Genomic DNA, 24,753 nt, shown 5'->3' with positions numbered 1-24,753 from the left:
GCCTACCAAAAATATAGAGCAAAAGTTAAAGTTAAGGTATTTGCTACTTCTGTCTTAATATAATTGATCTAAATAATTGGTAAGATATCTGGGCAATGTGGAGTCAGAGTATAGAGTATAATTAAAGATAAAGCGTTTTTGAAGTTTGTCAAAACGGATATCTAAGGTGTCTGAGCCAGATGTCGTAAGCGTCGGGATGTGACGACCCCATCATCCACTGGTGAAATAATCTCTATTACAGGTTATTTCACCAGTGCAATCAGTGAACCCCTTCCTAGTGGGAGTGCTATGCTGTTTCCTTCAAGCTTCATCCAGATAGGCGGGCATGACCAGTACCACTGTACCCAGAAAACCGGCGTGAAGTCTCGTTTTTCGAGCGGTGAAAAGGTTTCCGGAAGATAGTAGAGTATAATAGAGTATAAGAACATAATTTAACCCCAAGAAGGCACAAGTTTTCGCATTATCGCTCAAAAATCACCCTTTGTTGCTGATATCTTTGAAAGCAGATTCCATAAAGCCATCTAGCACCGGAATACTGGGCGATGACGTCGAATGGCGTTCAATTTCGTGGTCATTTAAACGTTTAATTAGCCTCTAAGAAGCTTCGTGTGCTCATTTGGCCCCACATGCAGTACTTTTCTGACCTCTGGGTGAGAGCTCCGCGCCCGAGGACCGAGCTCACTTTCAGCGACTTCATCTCTCGGCGTGGAGAGTGTTCAGAGTTATTCGGAATATTACCTACAGCTGAGTTTCATCATCGGACGTCAAGGCAGAATACAAAATACCATTTGTATCATCTTGACGTCCGTCGTACCACAGCTGCCGAATTATTTATTTCCGAATCAATTCGACTTAGGGTTCTATAAGAAAATACCGTACCAGGTTCTTAAGCGCCGGCTACGCACTTGCGAGCCTTCTGGCAATGCGAGAGTCCATGGGGGCTGTACCACTTAAAATGAGGGGGCACACCCTCCTGTGCGTTCGCCCTCTTTTATATAAAAAATTCATTCCTTGTGTTGTTTGATGATATAAGAGACAATAATTTTGGGACGTAATTGCAATTTAAGAGGCTTTTAACATTTTTGCTAAGGTTAGGCAAGGGACTTTAAAGCATATAAATAAATAAAAAGTATTCAACCCCATTACGAATTATAAACAAACAATTTTCTCGGCTGGAAAATATTTTTAAATTTTTAAATTTACTTGGCTGATTGTGTTATTTTAATTTAAAATTCGGTCAGTCGATATGCAATGTGCGAAAAAACAGAGAGTTTTGGCGACTCTTCAGACATTGTCACTAGAATTTCAGAAAATGAAAGTAACTAACTATATAAAGTTTTTAAATGATTTAATATTATTTAATCTACGAGCTAATTATTTTTATTATACTAATATTTGTCATATAGGTATTTTCGTTGACAAGAATATGATAAATGTGTGTTAAGTATTTGAGCAATTTGATGACATTGCAGAAACCATATATTAATATCCTTGAAAAAGCTTTGCAAGATTTGTCAGGCGTTTAAGAAATATTTTTTTATAATTGATACATGATGACATGAATTAAGTATAAAAAATGCATGTTAGCACCAGATTAACCCGGATTGCAAGTAAAGGGTATATATAATATCCCATACTAGAACTAAAAGATGACATTAGTGTCCTAGGAATTATATAAAGTGTCTTCTCACAATAATCATATCGGTTTCAAATAAGATAAAAAAACTTACCTCTTCTTCGAGTGCTGTTGGGAACTGCGTAAGTGGCTTTACAGCTACATCTTCCAAAGCAGCTTTGCGTCTATAAGAAATATTGTATTAATACAGAATTATTTGTGCGTATCATAGTTCAAAACTAATATACATTTTCTTGTGTATAGTTGAACATTTTACTTTGGACTTTTGATTTTGGAAAATTTTAATAACGTATTAAAAGCTATATAGCTAACGTGGCCAGACTTCCCGTTTTGAACGGGACTGTCCCTTTTTCCAATTACGACACCCGGTGTCCCCGAAATGAACTGTGGGACCCAAAATTGTCCGTTTGCAGCAGAATATAAAAAAAACGTGCCAAGAGTTTCATTCTTATTTAAAATCGTCACTATTTAAAAGAAAATATTGTTCTTCTGATAAATATAAATAGGTATAACTAAACATTTTGAGTAGGTATTTTCGGTTCGTATTTTCCAATTCAACTAACTTTTTCTAAATAAATAACGTTAAAAGAGTTTTTTCTTTCATTTACTATTGGTTGATTGACCAAAATTAAACCAATGTGCCGTTTTGAAAACAATTATAATAAATTAATGTTTGTTTAACTGTTTTGAACGATTGAAAAAATAGCGCTTTAATTTAACTAAAAATAAAACACAAGAACAGAGTGTCTTCCCTTTAATAGAAAATGTAAGTAGTGTTATTGGTCACTTCCTTATGATAAAAATCCTTTTTAGTAAATTAGGTTAGACTTAAATTACTTAATAGTCTTAAGTTAGGCTAGATCGAAATGTTTCATGATGTCTTAGTGAAGACAGAAATCACACACTCACACTCACACAATAAAAAAAACTTGACTAAAAACTCCGCTAAAAATGAAGATATATTTGGAAATTAGGTACAAATTCGTTACGTTATTGGAATTTAATTAAGGCTTTCACTCATAACCTGTGGTGAAAATCTATACATTATTCTATCGTATTAATTTAACTGTAAAACATTGTTATTTACATTGTTAGTAAAAACCACATAGTAATGTACTCTGAATTTTGCGAGCATTTTTATAATAAATCTAAAATGTGCTCACAATCTGAATTGCGAGGTAAGCCATTATTTTCTTCCAGTGCGAGGGATATCTTTTCAAACCAGAAATGCAATCCTTCAATGAGTACCGCTTAGGAGCTTTGTATTCAACGTTTGAATACCCTCTTATTACAAGATTATCGGATCTTATAGGATATAGGCTATATTGCGAGGAAATATTATAGTGACCCTAAACCACCTATTAGCTACTGTAGATCTGCTAAATGGCTTAGTTTGAAAGTAACCAACGGTATAGGTAAAACATCAAAGAAAAGCTGGCATAAAGGAGTGCTGCTACAAGTGTATGGTGTGCCTAGTAACATAACTTCTAGATAACTAAATCTATATTCATTTAGTCACAACCCCAGGTAATACTTATGATAATGTTTATTTTTAGGGCACCACCAACAATTTTTCAATAGATTTAGTAGTTACTGGAAAGTGATTTATGCGTGCCTTCGTTCATAGTTCATAATTGGATTTTATAAACCAAGTTCTATATCTATAATAAAATGTTATATTAGAATTCAAGATTTTTATGTTTTTCAAATTTTTTTTAATTCCAACTGTTTTGTGTACTATAAAAATCATCTTAACGCAAATAATAATACATTTTACAAGACATGTGTGATAGTGAAGTGATATATGTGATAATTACCTCAAGAGGATGAATTTGTAAACAGGTCCAAGGAGTCCCTTTATAATAGCCGAAGCGTTGAGGTGACATCTTCCATGTAGAACTAGGCCGTTTACCTGGAGAAAAAATGTATTTAATTTTACTATAATTTTTGGTTTTCTCAATATATAAAGCTATGTCTTTAATTATTGGAGTAAAGAATAAAAGTCACTTTCAGCCATTTTATAAAAATTGGGCTAAGATAATAATAGGTTTTTGTGGACTGGAATATATATTTATAACATGATTCTCTTTAATATTAGAACATGAAATACTGAGAGCTATATATAAGTATATGTTAAATTACACTATTTATTATCAGAAGAAAGCACTGTCGATTCATAACATTAATAAGCTGAGATGTTATCTATGGTTTGTCTTTATACTAATAAAAGAAAATACTGACAATGTTACATATTATACATTTTCATCAATGAATAATGTTTCAATCAAATTGCTTCAACAAGAATAGTACTGGCTTCCGAGCCAATTTTGGATAAGGTTCTTAACTTTACTCTGAGGGATATGTTGAAGGTTACTAGCGATTTAAAATTTATTTTAAGATTTGCTTGTGTATTAATTATGATTTATTGTTAGAATTAGTTTTTTAACCACTCCTGACAACACTAAATAAGCATAATATGACACTTGACATTAAAGACGCCCGCGCTTGCTTATCTACTAATGGCGCCAAAAACAGATTTGTTAAGGATAAGGATTTGTTACCCTACTATTATTCTATACTAAAATATAATTAAATCGAAAAATTAGTTGCTAAGCGAAAAATTCAACGACATCTGGACAAATTTATGTATTTTTTTAAATTTATTCCTTGAACTCTGACGAGTAGGAAGGTATGGAGATAAAATTAAAAAAATATTGAAAAGTAACAAAGATCATATTACGGCGAAACAAAGTTTGTACCTAATATAGTATCTGTAGAAGGCAGCTAGTATTCAATAAAGTTCAATCAACATAAAGCGAAACTCCCTTGACATTGTTGGCTACGAAACGCGTGGGTCGAATTTTATACGTACGAAAGTTACCTAATTTACTCATAAGGGTTACTGAAGGACCTTATCATAATTAAACTGTTATCCGTACATACTGAGCAAAGGTTAATGCTTTAATATATTTTGTTTAGTAATTTATAAATAGAAGCAATAGCCAAAATTTACCTATTCCATCATCACCTCTATTAGTTTTATTCATTTAGAGTTTGATAGAGAAATTATTGAACAATGTACACGCTTATTTACTTGTACCACACCTCCTATATTTGGCTTTGATCCAAACATCGTGGTTCGTGTGCATTTCTCGAGATCCGTGTTAATGTATGTGAATGCATGTAATTATTCAATTGTAAGTCTTCCTTTGAACAGTAAAACATTATTATATTAAGGACGGTAAATCGAAGTTCTGTGAGTGTTACGAATATGCAATACGTAAGCCACGTTTACACATAATTCTTAATACGATACTAGCAGTACATTATGTTTTCTGTACTGTGGACCAATATAAGGTGCAAACCTCATTATATAAATCTTGGACTAAAGAAAATTATTTTCGTACAAAAGATTATATCACTACATGTATAAAACAAAATCGCTTTCTCTGTCCCTATGTCCCTTTGTATGCTTAAATCTTTGAAACTACGCAACGGATTTTGATGCGGTTTTTTTAATCGATAGAGGGATTCAAGAGAAGGTTTATATGTATAGTAACATCCATTAAATAGTGGGAAAGTACTGTTATTTATGAGGTTTCTAATGTGATGTCGTAAATAATTACATTTTTCCGCTTACATTGCAAACACAGGCTGAACCCTACGAGTTTTATCAAAATAATGTACTAATTATTGTACACATTGAAAAGGTCTACAGAAACGTCCGTGATGGTATATGTCTATCTCTTATGGATAACCCACAATAACTTTTTTTGTCATTTACTTTTTACGACAAATAATGGCTAATTTTCGAAGCGATTTTAACCATAACAACATTCATCCTTAACCAATTAAATACCTTGAATACATTGTTAATTTAATAAAGATCTATACAGCTCATTACAGCTTATTTAGCAGCGATCGAACGCGTATATTATCGGAGCTTTCCAGCGACGGAAATAACAATACATAATAAAGACCTGCTTTTCATCAGCATTGCACCCGTGCGAAGCTGGGGCGGGTCACTAGTAGATAATAATTTTAAAAGTCTTAAGGTTTTGCGGTACGTTTTACAGACGAAGTAGCAGACTCATAAATTACAATAAGTTCTGACAACTACGGAACGTACTAAATCAACAAAAGACAGTAGACGAGTCTGAAAAATTTGGCCAATCATTCGGTCATTACTCCTGAGCCATTGACTCATTTGTCTTATTCGCGCGTTTATTTTCATTCAATTTGGATACATGCCAAATTATAGTCAAGGTCATTTTTAGTTCACACTGAAAAAAATACCTTTACTTCCTAAAATCCATTTCGACCAGCTTTTTCCATTTTGCATCCCGTTACATACATGTTATTGCTATTATGCTCATATAGGCACGCTGTATAGAACATAATATAATAATTTTGGCGCAAAAATAAAACATGCATTAGCACTATTTCACCATGCTTCATGTGTCAATGGTGATTAAATGATACGTATACACGCCAGGAGGGCAAGTTCTATTCCCATTATTATTTTCATCTTACTGATTTACGTCTCCATATATTTAATACTAGGCAAATCAAATTCTCAAAGTTACTCATATTTCAAAAGTATGGTACATTATTGAAGCCAGAATAAAAATAACATATTTCGAACAACAAAACATGAAAATGGCGGGAACACCCGGCAGTCGGCACATCATGGCGCATGCCACACTGTCACAGATAGGTAATGATAGGTAATGATAATAATTAGAATTGGCTATGGTGATGGCGTGAATGAGAATCTTACATGCATTCCCATTATTCAAAATAATTTATGGAAAATTAGGACTCTTTGAATTTTGCTTGTATTTAAAAAGTTTAAGTTATAATAACCGTTTTGTTTTTGTAACCACAAACATATTAAATATTAAATAAACACATAAAGTATGCCATTATGGTAATAACACACAAACTTCAAACGAATATAATAATATATATTATTATATTCGTTTGAAGTTTCTAATTCACTCGCAACTGCGAGAGTATGAGGGTAAATAAATTATGTTTTTGCAGTCAAACATTGTATTGTCTTTGAATAAAGCGTGTACTTTAGGCGCCCAACTTTAAGATACGATGTAACAATGTGTGCGTATACTGTGCCTTTCAGATGCCCTAATTACATAGGCGTGATAAAAGTTAGACAATCAAAATATCCTATATATTCGTACAAATCTGAAGTTATACATGTTATAACAGTGTTGCCAGTTGCAAGTTTTAGTACTATATATAACATCTTCTTTATTTGAATTCTTTATATGAAATAATGAATTAAAAAAAATAATGTTTAAAGTTCTGTATCACGGAATTTCAAAACAGCTTGTGGTGATGAGGGTAGAGTAGTAACATTACCTTGTGGTATAGTACATAGGTTTAGTCAAAAATAAACATTTTTTTTTATTTTAAAATAGTTTTGTTAACCCGAATTTAAGCTGATCTTCGATACAATGAACGTCTTTGAACTACTGTGTAACGTTTCTATTTCCGTGCACGTGGCTGCGCGTGCCATAGCTATTTATATACTTGTACAATTGTTCAATGCCTTAATATTCTACTATCCACAGAGTGTATAACAAATATATGGCAGATTATAAAACGTAATATTTATTGTCTATGAAGAATTAATTATTTCTATTAGTGCGTTTACGGCAAACTCGCCTAATCAAACTGATATAACTAACGAAATTTTTATTTTGATGAAATTTCGTTCCATTTTGTGTATGTTAAAATTGAGCCGTAGTGCACTTTTAACTGACCTGAGACACTCAGTTGAAGTTAGAGCTTTAACATTTCAATTTTTAACGTAAAACATCCTTTAAGCCTTACTTGAAAAAAATGCGATACCTCGATATTTGTATATTGTAGCGACCCCTACTGGGCATACGAATCACTACGATAAGGTCATATGACGCCTGAACGGCTCCTACGGAGTTGTACAACTTCTTGACCTTAGCCACTGGCGCCTTTGGGCAGACCAGTGGTTAAGGTCAAGAAGTTTTACGTGGTAAGGTTCTCTTTAGGTTCGAGAAACAGTACCACATGTTTCCTCCACAAAACCGTGTATGAAAAAATAGAATCGCGCAACATTTTGAACGCTTAATATTTTTTAATATTGTGTTACCCATTAACTAGTTGACGACCAGCTCACTTTTTAAGTTTTTAATTAGGAACTCTAGGTTATAAATTTAAACACCGTACAAACTCTATGAGATATTCGAAAATACATGTCGAATTTTTATGCGATTTTCATAGCTTATTTTCAGAATTAATGTACCGTAAAAATCCGTTCATATATTTGCTTCTGTGCGATGAATCAGACCATCGATAACAATAGAAAATGGGGTAAAGTAGAGTAAAGGACTACGTGTAGCGAAGGAACTAGTAACTGGACGTTGCAAATTATGATGGATGGCTAAATTTTACAATATATATCTTTGACTAAATCCGGAAATGTGGAGAAAAAATAAGCAGGCTTATTGGGGTCCAATTTAATATTTACATTTCTACTACTAAAAAAAATTATATAATAAATTTAATTAGAAAGCTTTAATTATGATTATGTACTCTAAATATATAGTACAAAAAGACCTTTCGACGCATATCCTGAGTTGCAATTTGGTGATGTCTCAGTAATTATAAGCTACACTATGCCCTTTACTGTACGGTGCCTGTTCGTCTCAATTAGATTGTTTACACATAGTCTACCTACAAACTCGCTATTCTTGATTTATTCCTACAATAACACATAACTTTGTATTTAACAAGCTACTAGATATGTCGTGAAATTAAGGTATTGTAGTTGGACAGGATCATATTATAACGACGAATTAATTTCTTCAATTTAAATATTTAAAATTATTGTAGAATATATTTTTGTGTAATAATAATAGCTATGGATGCATTATTTTTAATAATTCGAAAGATTATTAGATTCTTATTTTATATTAAAGAATTTGGAGTCAAGAATAACGAATTAGCTTTCTGTTTTATATAACTTAATTATACTATACAAAAAATGTAGTTGCATGGATATTAACGTTTTAAAATAAAATGTATATTTTTGTTTTAATTACATTTTTTTTTTCAATTTTTTCGTTTTATATTTCGTATTTCGTAAATTGTTAACGTGACATGAACGCCCTTGTAGATTTGGTGATTTATTTATTCACTGTAATTTTTCTACATCATACTTTCGCATTTCCAGAAACTTTATAACTTTATAAATCTTATTATATTAATTTTTATCGTACTATATTTTCTTATTTTGTTGGGCGGCAGGCCAGCATTCCCTAGGCGGGTTTATTTTCTAGGTAAATACCTAACTTATACTCTTATTTATTTAAATACTCAATTCCATACCTCCAAGATCTCATCTCCAACTTTAACAGGTGGTGAAGATTTAGCAGCAGACCCAGCTGGGTGTATCCCGCAGATGAACACCGCCATCTTACTTCTGTCCCTGTGGCCGGCAAGACTGAGGCCGAGGCCGTGTTTGGCAGACTTCTCCAGTTTGCACACGATAATACTCTCGCCGAGCGGTCCATACTTCTTTTTGATTTTGTCTGAAATAAAGAATTTCCGTTAGTATAAGATAAATGGCATCCGATTATTTGATTCTCGGCAGCCAAAAAGCCCGAGTTAAGTTTTACACTTTATGAAAATTAAATTTCGAGCGAATGTTAAGTGCCCACATAGAAATAAAGTCTATAGGTGCACAGCCGGGAATCGAGTCTTTCTTAAAAGATTATTGTGAATATTTCTTAGGCAGTTTAAAGGCACAATGCCTCCAAGCCACCACCAAGCCAAAATATTGTATGCACGCGAAATTGTTTTGTTTGAAGATTTTGCAGAAAGTTCGAGTACAAGACTGATTAACTTTCGGTTTTATTCACGTGTACTTAGTTTTTGCGACTTTATGTGGTTCTGTGGTTATATTATATATTATTATTATTATTCTTACCTTATGCCTAAAATTATCTATGTATGTGACTAATCCATCATTGAAACATTAGTATTATTAAAAAAATTACAAATTACATTTTGCTTCAAATCGAAACCTTGCCAATAAATCACCTAAATTATATTATTAGAAAAATATATTTTTACGATATGATCAATAATAGAAACTACATTTGCTAATATATTGTATAGGTACTGCAAATCATATTTCTACGAAATCGCTTGGTCAAGAAAATAGTCCATTATCTCCAATTTTCTTCAGAAAATGTAATTTTCTTGGTTGAGTACATTTTGTTCGGATAAACTAGTTGATATTTCGTAACCTTTATTTTCCTAAGTACATGTTAGTTATTATTAGATCTTAATATGATTTCTGGGCTTAGCGTCGGGTCTTAGAGTTTCATAAGACGACTCTGTAATAATATGTTCTCGTATTCGTATTCTCTCGTAAACTACATAAAAAATCAAGCACAGACATAAAAAGTACATTAGAAGTTATTCCGTTGTTTTTTTTTAATATACAGAACAGGGGGCAAACGGGCAGTAGGGTCACCTGATGTTAAGTGATACCGCCGCGCATGGACACTCTCAATGCCAGAGGGCTCGCGAGAGCGTTGCCGGCCTTTTAAGAATTGGTACGCTCTTTTCTTGAAGGACCCTAAGTAAATGGTAAATGGTTCGGAAATACTTATTTATTTTAAGAAACAACTCAATTCTAAATAAAGTGAAAACGGAAAAAAGTCTATATTCGACGTCTATAATAAGGATTACATTAGATTTTTTGTTATTAATGTATATAATTTTAATACACGACCTCCGAGGGGTGCAGGCCTAATCCAAATTCTATTCATTATTTTTTTTATCTTCGCTACTATTTTCCAATCTTTAGCAAATAGAATAAGTGTATTATAACTAATATTCTAATAATATATTCATATAAACGAGTGATTTTAATTTAAAATGCATTGGCATCATTAACTTTATCTATATAAATAGGCCAACGTTAGTATGGAAGAGTAGTAGTCATTTTTAAAAGCATGAGAGTATTGAGCATGAGAGCAATATTTATCAGAATAATGCAGTAACGGCTAAATGACTTCATATTCAAGAAATTCAAGAAATTGTTGAATCAGCAAAAAACACAATGTTTGACCTCAATCTCTTGACCCGACCCTGTCAACGAAGATTGTCAATATTTGGAAACTTTGGAAGGCGATATAACACGATCAAACTTTGATTTATTCTATAAAAGTCCTCATATAAGTTTATATGAAGAAAATCCGTCATTGGCACTCGCTACCTGACTTATACTGTTGATATTTTTATTATAACAAGTGTTATATTAAATGTATGTTAGAAATAGAGCGCCATTTTAGGCCCCGGCCTCAGATTTCTATATCTATTTCATAAACATTTTTCAATCCAAAAGAATGCTTGATACACGCCGTCGACTTTTTGTGTTCGAGCTAATGGTTAATCGCACAGAGACAGAAAGTCCATTGGCGCACAGCCGGTGGTCGAACATATGATCGAACATACGAAATAATAATCGCTTCGGTAAAACCAGATACATAGTCATAGATGTAACAAGGGCACCACTAAGGGCTTCCAGGGAAGGGACCCTGCCCTTAGTGGTGATGAAGTCAATTGCACTATCTAATGTTTTTAATTTGTTAAATCGATTTTGTATTTTGTAATACCGTTTGAATAAATAAATATAAAATAATTTTATTTTATATTTATTTATTAATGTCATAAGGCTTATTCCATTCGGCCACTAATAAAAAGTGATTTCTAAATTTACAGATCACATTTTTCAATTTATATTATAAAAGGGTAAGATTCGGTTAGGTTATTATATAATGAGCACTAAGTCTACCTATTGGACGCAAACTTAGATAAATCCTACGCTTTCAGCCAGGATATTTCTCAGTCAATTATCTCTTGCAATATCGTATGACCTATAAGCTTACATATTACACGTGCCATGTCTGGCCCATATAACTTAATTATATTAATATACCCCACGAGGCGTAATAGCTAATCTGAGCATATTTCGTGGCAGTTAAAGCAATAAAGTGAAGGACAAGGCAGGACAAAACCTAAAGATCTCTTAAGTGTGTAATAAACTTTTATATTTAATTAATCACTTAGCACTTTATTTGTGGATTATTCAAATCTGTCTTAGAGTTAAGACCCTCAATTTTACGATTTGAAGATGGAAAACGGTCTTTTTCGTAAGACGTAAATATTTTAGTCTAAACTGTAAAATTGCTAAACAAAATGGCCGCTATATATTACTAACATAAAACCATTTATAAAAGACAAATAAGTGAAGTTATTGGACGCGTGTCAAGTACGTATGTTTAAAATAAAGATAGTATTTTATTTCAATATCTTATAAGAAACCTATCTATTGTTTGTTTTCGAGAACAACTCATGCTATAGTACGAAAATGTTCTTGAAAACAAAAAAGTTGGTGCGTAAAAGTGTCCAAACTCCACTTTATCATTGAGAATGGGAAATATGAAACCTTGGTGGTCTACAAAAAATATTTATTCAAAACAGCGCTGTGGTAATGTTTATTAATATTTTACAGATATTCGATTCTTAATTCAAATATTTGAATGAAGATTCGATTCTACATTGCAAAAGAAATCATCACTTAACATCACTTAACATCCTGCCCGTTTACCCCCTGTTCTATAAAAAAAGTGGGTTTTTGACTTGAATCATACAATCACTTGTTTCAAGATTCAAGTTAGCAAATAAAGTAGCATTGTAATTACTTTGTAAGTTATATGTAATCTCGTATTGTATTGTTCGAATTAACAAACGTATAATGATGTAATTCGTAAAATAAAAAAGTTAATTCCACATATTTTGTGTTGTTAGAGTTTCCCTTACTGTGTAGAACCGGCACTTTGTCAATCATATTTTTTTATTTAATATAAAATTTCGAGCATAGCTCATAGTTAGGAGTGGCCGCGCCCGAATTTCCGTTTGGTGCGTATGTACGTAATGCTACTATTGACCTTTTATTTATTAGGTTCTATTCTAGTCATTAATGTAAATAGTACGATCGAGTACTGTCTGGAAGAGTTTTAAATGAGTAAAATAAATGGTTTTATTAACAATACAGAAAGGCATTTTGCAGAAACGTAGATTAGTTCAAATTTTGGAGCTAATGTACATATATTCCAAAGGCACTACAACCTTTCAGTTATTGGCCTCAGATTTCCGTATTAGGTAGGCGTGGAGTGGTCAACCTCATATGACTGACACACAACGTCGACGTTTTGGGTCTAAGGCATGCTGGTTTTATCACGATGTTTTCCTTCGCCGTACGAGCTAGTGTTAAATGAACACATAGACGGAAAGTCAATTGGTACACATCTGGGGATCGAACCTACTCACTTAAGGATGAGAGTCGCAAGTTAAACCCACTAAGCCAACACAGCTGAATTTGTATATGTTCTCCGGCTTCAAAATAGGGATAATTTTGATATTTAACATTTTCTTTAAAAACAGCCATTTAATTTACGAAAATGCCAGCAGATGAGGGCTGTTATCGAAGGTCGATTCACGATCACTCTTGACCCGATGCACTCTTGTGCTCTCATGAGATTTTTAAAGATGGATTTTTTAATTATAGGGCTTTGGTATTTTTCATACATTTTAATTCATTAAGAAATTTACAGTTCCCAAACAAATAGTTCTTATGTTTCATAAGCTATGCGATACATTGCAGTAAGTTCAGATAAATCTATGAAGTAGTTAGTAGCCGTCATAACTGTTTCGAAACCTACCATCACTCGAATGGAATTCTTAGCTTAATGTAGTAATAGGAGTAACAAGAACTGTCTTGCCAGTTCCTCTCATTTTTTCTACACCCTAAATTAGAGAACAAAAAAATGATAATCTAAACAGTTTTTTTTTCATATTCAAATGTACAAATATACAAATGTGTTCTGTGTTTAACTTTATTATCGGAACGCATATAACTAAGACAGTAACGACTTTTCTTTCGAATAAACGTTATGAAATATATAAAGAAAGCGATGTTTTTGGCCAGGCGTTTAAATCAAGAATGTGTTCTGCATTTGATACCATTAAGTGTACCTTCGGACAGGAATTACAACTGCCTCCTATTAAGATTTTGTTTAATTTCCATTTCCAGATACTTAGAATGATTTACATAAGTAATACATAAACTTAAGGCTGGCTTTGACGTCAAGTTCAGAAAAATGCACTTTATGTTGTCCGCACTATGAAACCTGATGATAAATAAGTGCATGTCGTTTGTGTGTTGTATAAAAGCTTTTGAAAAGTTTAAGCTAACGAAATGTAGTTTTTACAGACAATTTTGCAGGTTCAAAGTAAAGTGGTATACGTTACACAAGATACTACCTGAAACTACTTTAGTGTCACACTTTTCATTTGGTAAAACATATGTCTGTTCTTCGAGTATATCAAAAACATAACTTGTAAAAGAAAAGCAAATCCCGCAATTTCGTATTTCTACCCTAAAATTGTTGTGAGATCCATATAAAACCAAGCTAGTTAATTTATTCAATCCCTACTTAAGGGACCTTTTGCCTTAAGTTATTACTTAAGTAGCTAACATAACAAAATCTTATAGTGACCATGTCAATATAAAAATCTATTATTTTTTAAATAAATAGATTGACTTGGAAATCTCACTAAGGGTCTGTCATAAGTTCCAAATAAGTTTTTCATTACTTATTGGTAGGATAAACAATATTGTTGCGTTTCACGACTGTCAGATAGCGCTATTCGTCATGAAACGCAAAGTTTCTTATTCGGAACTTTTATCCTCCGAATAATTTATGTGTTGCATAGCTATTTGGTACTTTATCCATACATTGTGAAACAGACCCTTAATTTACACACTAACATTATGGTTTCATACGATGTATTCTAAATTTGAATAATATGTGTTCTAGACGTGCCTTACAGTTTCGATGATCAGTCAGTCAGTGATTGAGTGAAAAACTTAAGAAAGTTTGACTAGTTATAAATATTCAGCAACTTAAACTTGTCATATACCGTGGTTATTTGTAGCTTTATTGGTTACTTATGTTTATTATAGGGGTTTGAAAGTGCCCTGAACTGTTTCGAGTAAAGAATGGTAAGGATGAAAAAGCATGTTAGAGTAGAGAGTGTATTTAACATTTTTTAAGTAGACTAGCTGATACGGCAAACTTAGTTTTACCATGTGCTTCTAGAAAAAAAAATATTTTAATAAAAATAACTATCTACTATAATAAAAAAATAGGGGTTTATGGTAGAGGGATAGAAATTAAGGTTTGTATGCTTTTTTAAATGCATCATATAAAAATTAAAATTAAAAATGTATCTAAAAATAAAAATTAAAATTAGGGACAAAACACAAAATTGAGAATCGGTGAAGCCGTTTCCGAGGAGTTTAACTACACTGCGACACGAGAATTTTATATATTAGAAGTATTACAGTGCTGGGTGGATACTAGTGAAACTAAAATTTACAGAACAGCCCTGTATAATTCTTTCAAAATATGCGTACTGTTTAGAGCATATAGCTACAGTTTCAGCTATTAATGATTAACCAAACAGCAACACTATCGGTACAATATATGTATATGACGTTAATAAACTACCGAAGTAGGTCACAGATAATTTCGCAGTGCGCGTATTCCCTAAGGTTAGCTTTATTGAATATCGTCCAAACGTAGCAATAACAATATTGGAATCGCGTAGAGCATATTATAATAATTGAAACGTGCCAATTAATTATACAAATTCAGACATATAACGATAATCCGTACGGTGAATTATTCATCACATATTGAAGTCATACTTCTTTTGGCGCGATGGAGAAAAATAATGAGAGTGAATTTTTACGATGCGCGCGCACACCAACATCTAAATTCGACATCGTAAAGTTAGGTCTAGGTGGCATGGAAATCGATAACTATGTTCAAGTTGTACATTGTAGTATTTTTATATTTAGAACTCATGTTTCGTAACAGTACAATTAAACAGTGTGAATAAATAAATATTATTTTGGTGTTTTTAAATCAATTTCAATAAAATCTTTCGATTAATTTTAATATTTATCGTTAATCACTACTACATTTTAGTTATTTTCTTTTTCTATACGCCAAGGAAGTCTTAGTATGTAAACAAATTCTTTTTATTAAGTAAAAGACTGCTGTTATACTTTTTCTATATATTTTATTGTGATCTCTACGTCACAATGTACATTCCTAGGTTAAAATAAACATTACTTATTTTTTTTCTTCAGACATGTTTTTGCCATTGTTTCATTTTCACATGCAAGGCGTTCCTAGGCTTTGCAGGCGTAGGACCCAATAAAGAGACTATCGCGGTGCGGTATACGAATCAGAGTAGTATTTGAACCACGCCTATTCTCGGTCTCAAAATTATAATGATAATGCATTATTAGTCGATTATTCTTGTCAGTATGAAATTTAGTTATCTTTATACTAAAATCGTGTAAATTAATACGCGTAAAGTGAATTCTGGCAATTTTTTAATTTCTTTTTATGGAATTTTTCAGAACCGATAAAAAGTGGTCAGCAATAAAGACAAAAAGATTTTTTTTCTTTTTTTATTAAGTAACAAATGTAAATTATGAGTGTGATCTCTTTCCAAAAAACACATCTTGAATCTTTTGAGCATGATTCCCACAATGTTTTGAAAATAAATCGTTTAGAGGAACACGTTCCTACTCTTCTGCCTCTGTGATGAATGACACGTTTAAGCTTTCTGATGTTTTGTTCAGCTCTTACACATATCTTTAGAATATTCCAGACATGCCCAGGTCAGGACTTCTAGCTGGCAAATCTAAACGATGGATCCCTACGTTTCTCCGTCGCTAAAACGGTGAAACGAGCATTGTTGTCCTTAAAAATGGAATTAAAAAATTATAGCAGAGCTATTTCTACGTCTATTTCATTAATGTGCTTTTCAAAATTAATCTGCTTATCAAAGTAAAAGAACTGAAGCTTATTAAATAAATGCTTATCACGCAGGTAATAAATGTGATAAAAGCTGTAAGTATAAGCAATATCATTGAAACATATGAAGGTTAATTTGAAACGAGTAATATCAACGAAGAAAGTGAAAAAAAAACATCAAAATTCGGGGCATGTGGATTTGAAAGCAACGTAAATAATACGTGAAACTCGGCAAGATAAGTCAATCGAGTGCGGCGCTTATCTCGACTCCATTACGTGATGTAAAACAGTACAGTCGGGTAGACAATTCGCCTGAACTTAATTTGATATTTAATGATATTTTGTAACTAAACAAATTACAGTCACAGAACCACCTTGAGTTCTTCATTCAAATTACCAAAGTAATTTGTAGCACAATGAATAAGAATAAAAAAATTAAAAGAACTGTACTATAAACTTTTTATCAACAAAAAAAACAAAAAAAAACTTTACGGGATAAGAACGAAGATCAAATAGTGTGATGTGGTAGTATGCGTAAGCTTTAAAAGTTAGCTTCTATAAACGCGTTTAAATGTGGTAACTTGTGTTTTTCTATATAGAACAGGGGCAAACGGGCAGGCCATGTTATGTGATACCTCCGTCTTCATACACTCTCAATGCCTGAGGGCTCGAGAGTGCCGGCGTTTTAAGAATTGGTACCCACTTTCTTGAACCCTAAGTCGTTAAGTTAAATGCGATAATAAACTTACTGTTGTAGTAATAAAAAATTCATTCCGTTCTAGACATTACCTAATCAACTTATTTACAAATAAAATTAATAGAGATCTACGTGACTAATTTACATCTTTCCATAATAAGAATTCTGAAACGCTTTTAAGGATATAAGTTATCTAAGTATCAGGCGTGTTGATAACAGTTGAAAAAATAAAATTAAATAAAAATATAATGAAGTTTGTTATGGATGAGCTGGGAGCCCTGACACAGGTATTTTTTATTTAAAAGAGCTCCCAAATCTTACACATAGGAAAACAAATATACTTAAAATTATTTAACACTTTTTTATTATTTTATTTTTATTATTATTTATAAAAAAGAAGACTATTTTGATATACTTATTACTTGTATGTAATGAATGATCGACTCTGCTGTACCATATGTAAATTCATTTTGCTATTCTAAAACAAAATGAATAATAAAAGACACTAGTATGGTTACATCAAACAATACTTTACGTAAACGTTTCTGAATATCACTACATCTATTTATTTATATCTATGTGGTATCCGAAGCAACGACCTTCAAGAAAAGAGCGTACTAGTTCTTAGAAGGCCGCCAACGCACTTGCGACCCTTCTGGCAATGTGATGGGCGTCGGTATCACTAAACTTCAGATGAGCCTCCTGCCCGGTTGCCTATGCTATTACATAAAAGAAAGCCTTATTTACATATTTAATCTGTGAATGAATGACGAATGTGCGACGAAAGTTATAGAGATATCTCTCTGTATAGGAGTGTCGTGTATCCAGGGCAAGGCCTATGTGTGGACCCTTCCGATAGTTTTCATGTTTAGCTTTAATTCATCATAAGTTTTAGAAGGTTTTTATAAGATCTGTAATCAGTCTGGTTGTCATAAAGGTGTATACGTATAATTATAATCCTTCATATAAAAGAGAATGCTAATCGATTCTATAAATACAAAGAACTTTGGTTCACTACACTAGCTGAGCTTTGCTTAAACAGTACAACATTTATTCAGCTACGCCTATCTTGCATAGCAGCTTCCATCTTATTTTCTGGTGGTCCATGGTTGGTACAGTAAATAAGACGGAAACAGTAGAAAAAGCTGGATATTTTATTATACTTTATAGTGTAACTTAGTAAATTTGTTTTGTAAATATACACCATGACCAACACATCACTTTCCTGTGTGAATACAGGGGTTGTCCATTAAAACTTTGGAGTAATAAAGACTCAAGTTAATGTGGGGATGCGGCATAGACTTGGGAAGTCTTATTTTAGAGGACTTTAGAACTAAAGCTAATATTGAGAATGTGTATTTATTTTAGCTTTTTGCTAGGTTGAATATAATCCTGAAATATTATTCCCACTCACATAGGTTAATTTCATAAATGCGTTTCTTAATATATATAAATAATGACACCTTCAGCCGGTTTTACGTAAATACTTCCCACAAGGCAGATGTTTTAATACCACTATATATGTACCAATTTGACTGTTAAATAAGTACGCCATGCTACGACAATACATGCCTTGTCCTTATACGACAATTTTTTTTGTAGCTAGAAAATATTTTATTCATAGATACAGCACGTATTGAAACTCGTAGAATTAATCGACTAAATACAAAAATGTAAAAGCTGAGACAGCGCGGGACCAGGTGGGATCAGCGATATTTTTACCGATAGGACTAAGGGTGATTCAAGATAAGAGCGTGATCGTAACGTGTATACGAGTATATTATTCTAAGTTCAAGATGTTTTGGAGCGACTTTACATAGTTTCTTGCATGCTTCTTGTGAGAGATATCTATCCACGAATTAGTATAGGGATATTGTCTTGAATATCGGTGAGCAACTTAAAGATTAATAGAAGAAGCGGTTGTTCTATAGAAGCCATTTTCATTTTGGAAATTAAAAAAACAGCGGTAAGCGCTATGCATATTTTAGGATAGCAATATTTTCTTCAGCGACTGAACTAAAAAGTTTTAAATTGTTATTTAAGTAATAACTAATCATTTGTATTATATACACATATTTAATAACCAAAAACAATGATTGTTTTAATAACTTAAGTGTAAATAATCATATTCATATTTTAACTAATAGCCGTTTTCATGTATTGGCAACTTTTAAAATACTTTTCAACCTTAACACAAATAAACTGACATGTTTACGATAGTTTACGGAACTCCAAAAGTATTACAGAACCTTGACCTAACATAATGTATGCTTTTGTCCGTATATTATCAATTCAAATTGTGCCCTCATGAAATTCTGATTTTGACTTCAAGTTCCAAGTTTTTACTTGATTGATTTCGTTGGCTCAGAATTTTCTGACGCCGCCCTTTCCACGATTGCGATAAAACAAATGCCACATGTTCATTTTTGTATTTAAATTGAAAAACAATTATAATCGGGACGTGTCTTATTTACAGGTCAAATTCGGCACGAGCATAATTCATCCTAAGCGGCACGCACATGCCATTTTTGTACCTAAAAAGTATTTAAATTGAAAACCAAAAATTATAAATGGCACGTGACTTATTTACAGTCAAATTCGGCACGAGCATAATAATTAATCCTGGGCGGCACACACGAGGGTATAATTTGTAATCATCATGTTAAAACCGTTTAATAGTTACCAAGTTCAAGTTCAGCTTCAGCATCCTCAGCGATTGTCTCCATGACCCGGTCGCATGGCTCTAGCTCGCGCGGGAGCGTCGCACGCGAGCGTGCCGCCCGCCGCGCGCACTCCGCGCACGCGTGCGACGTGACGCCCGCAAAGATTAACACCTTATATACTATTACTTAAGGTCCATTCTCCTTTGACAGTCACTTATAATTTCACAGGCATTTTGCTACACACGGCATACAAAATGATTAAATTTATTGTCACCTTTTTGTCAATCACTTGGAAACATCTTACAAACACCAGTCGCACGTTATTTGATTCCTTCTTTTATTCAAATTCACACGATTCAAATTAAAACTAAAGTTTCATTTTAACGTATTTCAAATTCATACTGTTCAATTTTTTACCGTCACCGGAAAAATCATTAATTTATTAATTATACTTATATGAATTATTTGTTGACTACGAACTCATTTGTTCGTTAACTTATAAAGTTAATTCGATCAAATCAATCAAAAAGTCATTAATTGTTTCGTATATTTAGAGACTTTTTAGTATCTTATTTAATTTAAGAGGCTCTAAAAAAATTTAATTATTTAATAAACGTTATTATTATAATTTACACCATTAATAGTAAGACATCTCAGTTAATAGCATCAGTGGCCATATTTATGTCAGGCCGGTGGCCGAAATAATTCAATATTGCAAACTTGAATTACTCTGGATATTAATATGACATATAGGGTCAGGCGAAATAATTTAACTAGTACTAAAGTGGTCTGTGGCTGTTCAGTGTGTAGTCCACACTAGGGTGTGGGCTGTGATAGGGAGAGTTGGCCTAGTGGCTTCAGCGTGCGACTCTCATCCCTGAGGTCCTAGGTTCGATCCATGGCTGTGCACCAATGGACTTTCTATGTGCGCATTTAACATTCGCTCGAACGGTGAAGGAACACATCGGCCCCCTGAACTATTTCCGAACCAATTCGACTTAAGGTCCTTCAAGAAAAGAGCGTACCAATTCTTAAAAGGCCAGCAACGTACTCTCGAGCCCTCTGGCATTGAGAGTGCTCATGGGCGGCGGTATCACTTACCATCAGGTGAGCCACCTGCCCGTTTGTTCCATAAAAAAATAGTTATGCACTAAATAGTTTATCAAGAAAAATAAGTTACAAGACAAATTGAAACATTTTATAAATGCAAATATTAAAGGCAACTTCGTTAAAATTAAAAATACTTTTCCAAGACGAACGAAAATATTTTGATTAGACTGTAAAGTAAGGTAAAATTTCTTCTGAATGCCAAATGTTTGATGGAAATCTAAATATATTTTTACTGTCTGCGGTTACGAAGCTCTAAACATCTGTTTTGATGTTTCTGTCGGTCTTATCTGATGTCTCGGTCGGAAATTGAGCTGGTGATCCACACTGGCTTTACCCTTGAAGCTTGATTATTGTTAGGGAATATGAAGGTTTTTATCTATTTCAAAAATTACCTTTAAACCAACCGACTCTCAAAAGCACTTGAAAGTAATGTTTTATTAGTAATATTTATTTTTATATTGATTGACTTAAGTAATTACTAAAAGAACAAAACCTTTATTGTCAGCTTCTGGGACTAAACTTAATAAATACATTTGAGTTTTTTTATTTATTCATTTTTTATTATTAATACAGTGTTTATTAAGAATAGTAGTAGTGCAATATAACTATGTATTTGAGGGTTATTAAATAAATTCTCTTCTTTTTCTTCTACAAATATATCAGTCTGTGTTATTTTTTCTCGATCTCCCTTTCTCACTCTCTCTGAATCCTCAATCGCTCTCTCCCTTTTCTTTGACAAAAACGCTGCACATCTTCGTGACCTTTCATACGTGAAAAAATATCCCTCATGTGCCTAAAGAAGTTTCACTTAAAAAATGATTCAACTGTGAGTTGGATAAATCTAATACTATTTATTCATCGATATAGGTCGATAAAACATCAACTTATAAGCACCTAATCATGTCACAGCGGCGCGACATTTTTCATGTCTCATTTCACTTAATTTCCTGTAAACTATCAATCTGGTTACAATTTTTTTATAAAATTGGAAAGAATCGACGTCTGAATATAGAAAACCACAAACTTCCGCCTTCAGGTATTTTGAAGCTATAGAAATTCTAATAAACCTGTTCATGACTGACATGATATGACATATCAAAAGTACTCAAAAGCCGCGAGTCATGGTAAATGTCATGTGTGTCATGAAGCGAGATAGGTATGTCAGGATCAAAGGAGTGATCTATGGTCTCTGCCTACCCCTACGGTAAAGAAGCGTGAATATATAAATACGTTAATTGATCAATTCTACTGCAATATCACTGTTGAATTGCATCCAATCAGTAGCTGGTACTAAGCGCATACAAGGATTTTACGTCTTTTATGAAAATCCTTGTAAGTCTGCGAAGTTTTTAATGCTCAAACTAGTCTTAATATTTGTAATTATAAATAATCTGGGCCGCGAGTGTATTAACTATCTGTTTCCTAATCATTTATTTTTATTCATAGTAATTATTTGTCAAGAATCTTGAAGACAAGCCATTGGTGTACAGCCGTAATTGGAAAGCACGATCTCTAGATAGTGTCAGGTCACCACTATACCAACACTTCTCATATACGTATAAAGTTAGCGGATCCGACAGACGTTGTCCTGTCTACACGTCTTTAATTTCAAAATTTCAATTTTTAATAAGCCATTTTGATGAAAATTATTATTCAAATGTTATGACAATATCTAACGATCCAACACATGGTCACACACGATATAACACAATGATAACAAAACTTTTTTTAAATTTCGGGACTGACTAAAATTAAAATTCGAATATTATTTAAAATTTGACACTGCGATGGTAGCGCCGTCTGTCGGATCCAATGTAAAACATTCCAAAATCAACAACAACTAATAAATTGAAAATTAATTAAAAAAACATTGTCCAGCGGACAAAATTGTGAATCTAAACCATTCCCAGATCCCCTTGAACACACACAAAAAATTTCGTCTAAATCGGTCCAGTCGTTTAGGAGGAGTTCAGTCACATACACACGCACACAAGAAATATATATATTAAGATTATTCTAATTATTAGGAATTGTGCTAGGGTATGAATTTCGATAAAAATCGATTTCCTATACGAAGGCTAGGTAATGTATGGTAAAGTAGAGAAACTTTACTATTATGTTGTCCCTTATAAGTGCATTTTTATTTACGTTCATATCAAAATACATTATATAAACGTAAATTTAAAATGTTAAAGAGAAATTGAATTATTTTTTAAGAAGCCTATATTATCATGATATTTGAATTCGTATCACAATTTATAATCCCGTAATGAGCACTGTCAAACATGTTGAACTTCATACAAAAAAATTTTTAAAAACTTAATCGACATTATGGAATATGTTATTGTAGTTTGTCTTATTAAATAATATATGGATATAGTTATAGATTTAGTAAAGCAAAGATAAAACTAGAGAGGGAAGGTAAAGAAATAAAGCTAGAAAGAGGTCTGCGCCAGGGTGATCTAGTGTCGCCTAAACTATCCACTGCCGTTTAGGAAGAGATTTTCGCGAATTAAACTGGGAACAGAGGTTGAAAATAAATGTAGAAAATCTGTCACACTTAAGATTTGCAGATGACATCGTAATATTCTTAGAAACGAAAGATGATATTGAGAAAATGATTAATGAGCTGGAGATCGAAAGTAGAAAAGCAGGGTTAGAAAAGAATGCACAGAAAACCAAGTCATGACAAATGGTAATAAAGAACCTATACTCATAAATAAATATGCGTATACTATATAAGCCAAATTATATCAATAAAATATTTAGCAACAGAAGGAATGGAAAGACGCATAGGTAATGCATGGAAAAGATTCTGGAGTTTGAAGTAAATATTTAAAAATAAAGAAATTAGTATGGTTATCAAAAGAGCATTACGAGCAATACGAGCATTCTGCCTTATTGACTTACAGCTATCAAAGTTGGACCTTAAGAAAAGCACTAACCAAAAAATTTATAGAAGCTTGGTGTGGAAAAATCTTCTGACTTTATAAACCCAAATGGATGTGGGCTGGGAATACGATCAGAGGACAGTTCAAAATGGAGCAAGTCATAATGAATTAGTACACAAGTCACATGAAGAGGAAAGAGGTAGACCATTTCTAAGGTGGGTAGATGAAAATATAAGAGTCGTGGCAGGTGGCACATGAACTTAAATATAAATTTTTCAATACTAAACATGTATTGTAATGTAATTCTAGCTTAAGTAAAATTGTATGTATCTTGTCTAAATAAAGGCTTATATTATTATTATTATAGTTACTAAGATTTCCTTATTACATGCCTCTGCGGACGGTACACGAGAATGTCAAGAGTCATCAATTAGTAGAGCGGTGTCAACGAGGTACCTACTTACATTATTATGTCAAACGCGGGCTTGTGTTATAAAACGTCGTACCCAGTGTTGTTAGGTTTGTATGTATATATTTTCACAGTGAAGGCATATTTAGAATAATGAATAAAATTGAATTAATTAAATTAATAAGAAACCTAGTACTACCATAGACCTAGTAAAATTCAAAGAAGCAGTAAGTCTAGACTTTTAAAGAATCCGAGAGAGAGAGAGAGAGAGAAATGATCTTCTACAGTTGACAATTAACATAATAAATTTAAAATTTATATTAATTAACTTATTGTTATATAAATAAATATGTATATATCTAACGACCAAAGCAT

The 24,753-nt window shown here is 32.6% G+C and overlaps 1 protein-coding gene across 2 annotated transcripts in view; it reads right to left on the bottom strand.

Moving 5' to 3' along the window:
* The window catches only part of LOC110995083, an 87,664-nt gene that overhangs the window by 15,238 nt on the left and 47,673 nt on the right, over positions 1-24,753 (bottom strand). For both annotated transcript variants that reach the window (XM_022262057.2, XM_045628786.1), the window contains exons 25-27: positions 9,026-9,228; positions 3,454-3,548; positions 1,731-1,800 (exon numbers count right to left, since the gene is read on the bottom strand). In XM_022262057.2, coding sequence (XP_022117749.2) covers positions 1,731-1,800; positions 3,454-3,548; positions 9,026-9,228 — 368 coding nt within the window. The remainder of the gene's footprint in view (positions 1-1,730; positions 1,801-3,453; positions 3,549-9,025; positions 9,229-24,753) is intronic.

This window comes from Pieris rapae, chromosome 7 (assembly GCF_905147795.1).
Source record: "Pieris rapae chromosome 7, ilPieRapa1.1, whole genome shotgun sequence".
NCBI lineage: Eukaryota > Metazoa > Arthropoda > Insecta > Lepidoptera > Pieridae > Pieris > Pieris rapae.
The sequence above is the reverse complement of the archived record's forward strand: the minus strand, read 5'-3'. Positions and strand labels throughout refer to the sequence as shown.